Source organism: Eucalyptus grandis, chromosome 3, assembly GCF_016545825.1.
Source record: "Eucalyptus grandis isolate ANBG69807.140 chromosome 3, ASM1654582v1, whole genome shotgun sequence".
Taxonomy (NCBI): Eukaryota; Viridiplantae; Streptophyta; class Magnoliopsida; order Myrtales; family Myrtaceae; genus Eucalyptus; species Eucalyptus grandis.
Window position 1 is genome coordinate 3852640 of NC_052614.1, and position 9338 is coordinate 3861977.

Here is a 9338-nt window from a genome sequence, read left to right on the forward strand (position 1 = left end):
AAAATACTAATTAAATAAATAAGAGGGAAAAAATCAATAATCAAAGCAATGTGTCTCCATAAGTCTACAATGGAAGGTACAATTTGTTTTTATTTGATTGTTTTAAATAAAACGTGGTTAGTGCATTGTTTGACCAAACTTAGTGGAATCTAATCATTAACGCACCGGTTCGTGGGCGTTCAGACCGGTCCGTACGGCGGTGGCCTATGCGGTGTCGTTCGGACACTCCCCCGGATCTCAACGGCTAGTTCCAAGTGACCGTTTCAGATCGTTCTTGGTTTTCAAATCTGCGAGAGAAACCGGCTTCAGACAAATCCTAGGATCAGCACAAAACAGAAAGAACACCTTCCTCTCTTTCGAAATCCTCCACCACGCAAAAACCCACGAAGATTGCAGCTTCGATCCACTCTCGAACCTCGACAAAACTCGATCTTGATCCCAGAAGGATCGCAAAGTTTGGATCTTTCTTCGAGACCCGCCGCCTCCGAGAACATGCCGCAGTCGTACACTCCCGCGTACTACTCCACGCTCCATGACTCCATCACCTCTCTCTGCAAGACCATGCTGCCCTTCTCCTTCAAGAAGCGGCGCCTGCCGTCGGCGGAGCACAAGCTCCAGCAGATGCAGTCCGACAACCTGAAGTGGCAGCAGGACTCTTTCCACCAGATGCTCAACCTGATGGGTCTCCACAAGGAAGGGATCTTGGGCGAGAACGAGGTGTCGGCTTTTCGGTCGCATTTGCTGGAGACCCTCATCGCTGCACCGGTGTGTCACGAGCATCCGACCATACTGAGGGATAAATTGCTGTTCTTGCAGGTAGGCTCATTTTTCCATTTACTCGCCTTTAATCTGCTTGGTTCTAGTGAGAAATTGCTAGTATCATAATGTTCTGGGGATTGGAGATGTACATGCTTGATATATCGAATGATCTGTAGTTTTGAACCCGATTGGTGGTTTTACAGCTCCATCTCCCGAGTACTGACCGGGTTCCATGATCATGATAAAACTGAAAAATGGTCAGGAACCATATAAATTGTCTTACAAGCATATTGAAGTACTTGAATGTATAAAAGGAATTAATTTACCCGTTAGGTCAGCGGTGTGCAGCACAAGTATTTTGAAGCTCAATCTTGGGTATGCTTGATACTCGAGTCGCACGATCACTTGATTCAAGTTCCCACAAGAACTATTTTGACCTCAAGTAGTCTGCTAATCGGTCTTGCAGAGCTTAATTAAGGAGCTTTCCCAGCAGTTCATCTTGCTTACTGCGTTTGTTAGGACACTAGTAATGATAAACCAACTAGAGGCTCCTCAGAAGTCTATGGTGATATCAAAGAAGTTAGGCAAAAGCTCCTAATTGAGTCTTAATTGGGGTTCTGGTCCACAAGTTTTGATAGTCCAGTTGGAGTTTCCAGTCAAGATCCAGAGTAGAACTTTTCCCATTTCTCACACTAGCCATATGTAGTTCCCATCAAGTCCAGACTCCAGAAATAGGACGTGGAGTGGAAATGCAATATTTTGAGTTCGACTTAACTGTTCGTTGGTACTAAAAGTGAGAACAGGTGAGTATCATGGGAGGATCATTTATTTGAGATCTCCTATTAGATTGTAGTATAACTTTTCCCATTTCTCACACTAGCCATATGTGAATATCGAACGAACCACATAACATTTATGCGCTTTCCTGTTCTCTCATCAGAGTAGGGACTGTTGCTAATTTAAGGGTCGTGTTATATTGTTGAAATGCCTGATCGTTGCTGTCCTTATTAGGAACTCTTGTATGCCAAATGCATCACGGTGGATGAGTACCACTCTTCGAAAAGGCCGCTATTGCAGAGACTTGCTGTTCAAGGAGCTGAGATTGATGCCAGAGATGTCATAATTGCTGGGCCAAAAGACACAAAAGAGAACTCTGATGAAGAATGGTCCGTCATTGACTTGAAGGATGAGAATTCCATGCTGAATAAAGAGAACTTGCAGTCAAATAACAAACTGAGGCAAAACTCGACGATGAAGCATATTAAAGGAGCAGTTTCTGCTCTTAATTTCGGATCATCTCACAAAATGAGCAAAGGCAAAGCTGAAAAAAGCATATTTGATACATATTCTCAGAATATGAGCTCATCAAATTTCGAGATGACTTCCTCTAACAATGAAAACCCATTCTGGAATGGCCATTTGAAGGAGAAAGAAACTGAAACACAGTCAATACTCATGGCAGAAAGCTTGCCTCAAGAATCTTTGAAGGAAAGTGGTGCGAGTAGCAAACAAAAGAGAAAACCATTTAGGACTATATTTCAGAAAGAACAGAGGGAAGGACATGGAGGTGACAACAGAACCGGTGCTGAAAGTGAGGAGAGATCATCAAAATCAGCGAAGAAGCAGTGGGGCTTTGAAGGATTCAAGAAATGGAAGAAGCACGATTCAGATGACGAGACTGCTCCGTTGTCACTTAATGAAAGGTCATATAGTGAAGCTTATGCATCCATCGGTGAGGGACCTGATACTAAGCAGATTAAGAGAAAGTTGCACTCGGACGGTTCCCCATCAGATTTCTTTATTGATAAGGTAAGTGAATTTACTAGTTGAAGATTGTTCTGAAAATTAAGTGCCTTAATTTGCAACTTTGAGTTAACACCATTAACCAAGTCAACAATGCAATTCTCTCGCAGGTTTTGGGTGATAAAATAAAGAAGGAGCTGTCTCGAATTCAAACAGAACTTGGCACCACAAACCCCACGATGAAGTTCTCGTAAGCCTTCGTCTGTAATGCTCGTGTCCATTCTCCTCATCTTTTGTGATTTAAAGTAATGATTTTGTTGCGTGTTCTGTTTCATTTTGCCAGAGATGAACAAATTGAAGCCATTTCAACTAAGCTCCCTGTGGACAAGGTTGATCTGAAAAAGTTCTTCCCTAGGTAAGAAGCTGTTTCCTCTTTTGCTAGTTCTCTTTTCAATTCTTCTGATTTAGCTCTTGACTGTATGAAATAGTATCAAGTTCTTGCGTTTTTTTATGTCATGTTATTAATAAGTTCATTTACTTTTTCCTCACAAAGATCGTGGTGTGATCAATATGGGGATCTGGTGCTCGATGTGGTGAAAAAAGAGTTCAAGGACCATGTCGGGGAGATGGAGAAGTTGAGAAATGCTACAAGAGAGAGACACAACCACTCTACCCGATGGACGACATTTGATGACGATGAGAATTGTCACCCAAATCTTTTTGCTGCAAATAAGGATTACTCGTTGCCTCAGAAGCAACCATTTGAATCTAACTGCTTTGAAGAAAACCCTTTCTTTCAGAATTATGCCGAAGGATATGGACGGAAGTACTAAGCAGAGAGTGTGGATTCTGCTCTTTGCAAGGAATAGGCTATGTTTCAAATAGGAGTCATGAAATATTGGGCTGGAAAAAAGCAAGGAGGCCTTGTCTATATGTTCTTCAGCCTATTCTTATGGTATATGGGGGAGTTACCATTGCTCCCAGTAGTATATGTTGCATTAGCTGCTGTAAACTAAGAGAAGAAATCTGTTCTTCAAGAAAATTAGATTTCCTATAATTTGAGCCCTCCTCTCTCTCTCTCTCTCTCTCTCTCTCTCTCATGCTTAAACGTGTTCAACAGAATTGAAAAGCGAGGAAAGAGAAATTTCGGTATGTGTCATCGTCAGGTCATCCCGAGGGCCAAGACGCATGATCTAATGCCTCCAGCTGGATCTGATGCGATAATTTGTCTTGAGAGAGTTTACATTAAACCAGACCACAATCACAGATGAGCACAGAGGAGAAAACTACACCAACCCTCAAGGTCATTAAATCAGGATTCTGGACAGTGCACGCATCAATTCATCTCTGAGTTTGACAATCATCTCCCTTCTTCTAGACCACTCCATGAGAATTTAGGTGGCAAAACTACCAGCACACGCTCTCTCTGACTAGTAGCTGTGTGAATTATCTGGTCGGTAACAATGACATTTGTCGAAACAACATTGGGGGGAACTCTAGCCTGAGAACAATATAAAGTTGCACCATCAAAACAATACGCTTTGCCACACCGCATAGAAGGAAGCTTAGGGAAGAAGAATGCATAACCCTCCACCACCCCCGATCCTCACCACCCCCGCCCCACGCGCCGCCCCCGGTCCTCCTCATCCAGCACCACCTCCTCCTCATCCCGAGCCGCCTCCTCCTCATGGCCACCCTCCCCCTCCCGGCCCACACGCGCCACCTCCAGGCCCTCCTGAACCCCACAAATCTGCCCCTCCTCATCATCACCCTCACCCTCCCCCATGAGCCAATCGACTAGATCAAATCCGAAATAAGTGTGTTTGTGTTTAAATTTGGGCTGTTTATGTATAATTTTCTGTACTATGCTTTGTCAGTGGCATGCTGTTATCGTGCTGCTTCATCTGACAACATGTCACACAAGATGGCTAGAGTTGTCCCGGACCTCACCTGACGTTCCGGATCTTCTAATTCGGCGTCTCTGCTTTTATCACTTCATATGTACATGTACATGATGCAATACAACTATAATTAAATAAATGTTACCATTGATGCTTCTACTTGTCCCCATTTTGCCTTTTCTTTTGTATTACAAGAAGGGCTGAAGCATAATGAAGTTATGGTTCGAAGCAACTGGGGAGCTTTGAATCTTGATTAATACAAAAGAAACAAGAAAAGCCAATGGCGTTCCAAGTAGCTAACACCACTAATCAAACAAACAACAAGAGCTATTTAACAGAGTTCATCGATCCCCCCACTTGCTTTTGGAATATCTATCCTAGCATAAGCTCTAAGCCCTCGTTCAAAACAAGAAAAGCCAATGGCGTTCCAAGTAGCTAACACCACTAAGAACAAACAACAAGAGCTTTCTAAGAAGAGTTCTCGATCCCTCCCTCCCCAAACAAACCCCCCCCAACACTTGCTCTTGGAATATCCATCCTAGCATAAGCTCTAAGCCCTCATTCTGTTCGAATCCAACTTGCTTGATGGCACTGGGCAAGAAGCTTGAGTTGCCACCAAGAGTTGCAGAATAAACTGGCAGATGCAAGAGAGAGGGAAAACAGGTAAGGAACGAGCAGCTGAAGGCCAGTGGAATAACCCACAAAGAACTGATTGGTGACAACTACAGTGTATGTGGAGGGCAATCATGAAATGGAAAGTCTCAACAAGGAAAAAACATATGTACAATTTCTCAGCTACATGAACATCTGATAATTGTTTTGATATCATCATCATCATCATCCCCTGCCCAACAATACGACAAAGTTCCTCTCAGGAACCACTCAAGCTTCTTCCTCTGCCAATGAGACAGAAAAGTCAGTCTCATGACAAAAAAATGAAATCTCGCTAACTTCGTGCTTCTCGTCTCAATGCCAAAAGAAAGAAGCAGAAGAGAAAAAAGGGAGGAAAAAAAATAAAGAAGAAAAGACAGCGTGTACCGCCTGAATGAACTATACATACGCAGGGAACTCTCCCCAATCAACCATGTAACCTAACTACAATTATTTCCCACTTATCTAATTTATTTCTCATCTTGAGAACTGCATGACCTCCAGATAATTTATACAATACTATCCTTCAAACAGCATTGGAGGTTGTGAAGTCCTTCGGCAGAGATACTTTTCTTCACTTTACCCTTTGGCACCACCGGCCGTGGAGGTGGCTCCAAGTGAAAACTCACTACCACGACCGTTAAATTGTCGGTCGCTCCTCTCTTAATTGCTTCTTCAACTACCTGTTTGCAGCATAATTTCACATCGTTGTGCTCTTGGAGCCGCCTCCTGGCAAAATCTATGGCATTCTGGCTAGTAAAGAAATCCCATATCCCGTCGCTTGCGATTATCAAGAACTCATCTTCTTTGTTCAATGTCACCAACTTAAGCTCTGGTTCGGCACTTAATGGCCCGCCACCTCCACTCATTTCCTTCATACCTTTGAGATCCCAATCTCCCAATGCACGGGTGACACCTAACAGACCATTCAGATAGCCATCATCAACAGAACCACCCAAGGACTCAATCCTCACCCTCTCCGTCGGACAGCAGGGCCTGTGGTCTTTAGACATTTGACAAGCCTTTCCTCGTCGTGAGAGTACAGCCCGGCAATCACCAGCATTTGCCACCAATAAAGACCTGTTGAAGGCATTCCCAAGGAGTTTACAAACACATTTCGACAAATCATAATGAATATGTCAACCATGACAGTACCTGCTATAGTTCTTATATAAGATTCAAGTTTCACATAAAAGGTGTGACAAGGGCATGATACTTCCATCTCTTATTTTAATTTAAGGCTCCGTTTGTTTTTGTAGAAAATGAATAATTTGGAAAACATTTTCCAAAAAGTGATCGCTTGTACCATTTACCAAAATGAATGAACAAAAAAAATTTTCATTGTCTACGAAAAGATATAAATTGTTGTTAGCAATGCAAACATTTTCCATTGACTTATTATTTCAAGCAATACAAGCAATCATTTTTAGGAAAAAGTTTTCCAAATCCTTTGTTATTTGCAAAACAAATGGGTGTAAGTCATCAATCCTTTTCTGTTCCTATCAGCGCATAATCCTACATTAATTTGATCACTCAACCAGCATGCTTAATCAGAAGTGGACAAGTTACCTGCCAAATATCATTCGCAGTAAGAGCAGTTGTCCCAGAGGACAAGGAAGTCTCGAGGGTGCATGACTTTGCAAATGCAGCATCAACTTCTTTGAATGACCTCATGACGACTTTCTCAAGCTTTAGAGGGAAATCAGTATCCTCAACTATGATTCTAGGCAAATGGTCACGGACATATTGTGCAGCAGCCTTTCCCATATGCCCATCAAATACCTGCCATATGCCAGATTAACCCATCAGAACCAGAAGTTGATAGATAATATTAGTAAAATTATTTTCACTATCTACATTCATTCTGAAGCAATTGTGATTGATGTATACTCTATTGATGCAAGATCTGACAGGCCCTGGTTAAATCAAATAATAGAAGGTCTGAATGCAGCATTTTTATCAGAGGATTGAATCACATGCAACTCTTGACCAGATGAGCAGACTGATAATGAGATTCAAAATCTCCTAGAGAAAGGGTTAATGTATTGCAGAATTCCAAAAGCTGAGAGGCCGGACAAAGCAGATTCCATGGATTAGTTTCACCCAGTGCAACTTTATGAGTATCTACTGTTTGTATAATGCACCTTACATTTATAGCATCAAATGACCCAAGAAAAATCCTAAACATACAGGGTAGAGATGCCTAAAATATCCAACACTGCTTCTGATATAATTTGAGCATCAATGGTTAAGCTCGGTAAAATTTCAGAACTATGGTGATAAGTGCATTGCCTAGGCATGATGCATTAAGATGTTGATAATATAGATGATCCACCAACATTTACACAACCCAAGAATAGAACCGAATTACATGAATGTCACTGATTCAGCAAAGTGAAATAATTGAGTATCTGTCTGTAGCTAACAAGCAGGTTAAAGAACTTACGCCATATAGAGAAACAACTTCTTCATTAAGCTTATCATAGCCAAAAGTCTTGGCCAGATTGCCAATGCAAACATGGGTATCCTCCATATGGGGCCGACCACCAATATCAGACCACTCTCCAGACCTTAGCTTGGGTATGAAGTCGCCTAACATGCTCTGTCGTTTCTCTAATGCCACATTTTCCTCACAAATGCTTTCCAGCTGCAAGAGAAAGAGGAAATATCTGATTAATATGAGACACAGGGGATGACTAAATCAGGATAAATTCAATAATGTTCAGACTTTCATCGAAAGAAGAAAAAGTAGCAAGTCAGTTGACCCCTGGTATAGCGGTCAATTCTTGTTCTTTGGACAGATACAATTCGAACCGAACAAAACCTATATCAAATCACAGGAACTGGTTTTCAGCACAAGAAGAAGTTTAAGGATGATGGCAATTAGTCAACAGGGAAGTCATATAATAAAAAGCAAAGATAAAAGGTTCCAGTCTACCATACAGAGAAAAACAAAACTTATGCCTTCAGTAAAAGAAGCAGCCTCAAAGCAACATCTATGTAACTCGAGAAACCAAGTTAGAAATCAATGCATTTCCCTGATCATGCAAGGCAATGACCTACCCATGTCTCTATTGTGGACTTTCTTTTTCTAGCTTTTATGGTTAAATCATTCATTAATCAACTTGTCAATGGCTCTCACACTCTTTGGACATAGCCAGGTTTCCTGCGTCAAAGCCAGTAAGGAATTTCATTTTGAAAAAGTTATTCCTATGACATGAAAAACAGCCTACACAGTTCCTGCACATCATATATATATTCTTCTTCCTCAGTTTTTCCCCTCTCCGTGTGGAAATTTCGAGTGCTCATGCATTCAGCAAAGACCAAAAGTAGGAAACTTAGCACGTGGATATAATTTCGCCCTAATTCAAAGACAGCCTCTTAAATTGAGAGAAGGAATGGCAGAGACAGTAAAAGGTCCTCCAAACAACAAAAATGATCAATTTTCATGAATTAGGCTATGGAACCTAAAATTAGGACAAGCAACACCAAGCTAGCAAAATAGTGACCAATAGAAAGAACGAGAATATCAGTTCACACCTAACCTAGAGAGAACATAACCAACTACTTCAATATCAGAGAAGACAAATATACCAAAAGCTTCAGCAAAAAACCAGTCAAAGTCACAATCTCAATAGTTATCACCCAAGAAAAAAAACTACCAAAATACACAGTCATCATCCTAAAGAAGTCACAGAAACAGATTCAGAGCTCCAAAGACTATGAAATCACATCCACAAATCCCAGCTCTCAAATCAAGTTCCGAAATTGAATTGAAAACACAGAATTCAACCGCAAGAAACATAACAACGACCCGAAAAGGGAAACGAGAATTAACCCCAAAAGAAAAAAAAAAAAATAGCAGAGCCTGCAAATTTCTCTCCTTTTTTTCTTCTGTATAGAAAAAAAGTCAAATTTGCCTACTGGGTATGAACTGCGAAGGCCAGCTTGGTTGGCGGGGCACATAGCGGGAGGCTGCTTGTCGAAATTGTCCATCTGGGTATGCAGCATTTCGCAATGAGAAGACCAGGGCCTGCTGTTGCTGGAATCAAGATTCTCCATCTCTTGCTCACTGTCGTGCACACACATGGCGGCTCTCTCCTCAGCTGTCACGCAAAGCAGCTCAGCAGTTCTTGGAGGAGGTGGTGGTGGTGGTGGTGGTGCTCTTGCTGGGGGGGAGGTATGTGAGAAAACAGAACCGACAATAGCGAAAGGGGAAAGAAATGATGGCTTAGGGAGAAGATTCTCAGAATATAAGCAGAGGGATGCTCTGTTTTTCTAGAG

At 41.8% G+C, this 9338-nt stretch overlaps 2 protein-coding genes across 2 annotated transcripts; one reads left to right on the top strand and one right to left on the bottom strand.

Moving 5' to 3' along the window:
• Positions 1 to 301: 301 nt before the first annotated feature.
• LOC104436156 lies at positions 302 to 3568 on the top strand. Its single transcript, XM_010048892.3, has 5 exons — positions 302 to 816; positions 1771 to 2568; positions 2673 to 2752; positions 2846 to 2917; positions 3056 to 3568. Exons 1-5 carry the CDS (start codon positions 493 to 495, stop codon positions 3333 to 3335), a joined length of 1554 nt encoding a protein of 517 aa, XP_010047194.2. The 5' UTR covers positions 302 to 492; the 3' UTR covers positions 3336 to 3568.
• A 1579-nt stretch (positions 3569 to 5147) lies between these two features.
• Positions 5148 to 9338, bottom strand: LOC104436158 (probable protein phosphatase 2C 27). The gene is given in 5 exon segments (XM_010048893.3): positions 5148 to 6134; positions 6624 to 6637; positions 6639 to 6836; positions 7501 to 7701; positions 8979 to 9338. Coding segments are annotated over 5 exon segments (1149 nt in total). The 5' UTR covers positions 9144 to 9338; the 3' UTR covers positions 5148 to 5563.

Bases quoted from the DNA above. Each gene is read 5' to 3' on its own strand.
- LOC104436156 (XM_010048892.3), top strand. From the start codon at position 493: ATGCCGCAGTCGTACACTCCCGCGTACTACTCCACGCTCCATGACTCC. The intron at 817-1,770 runs GTAGGCTCATTT...TGTCCTTATTAG, and splicing joins ATAAATTGCTGTTCTTGCAG to GAACTCTTGTATGCCAAATG. The intron at 2,569-2,672 runs GTAAGTGAATTT...ATTCTCTCGCAG, and splicing joins CAGATTTCTTTATTGATAAG to GTTTTGGGTGATAAAATAAA.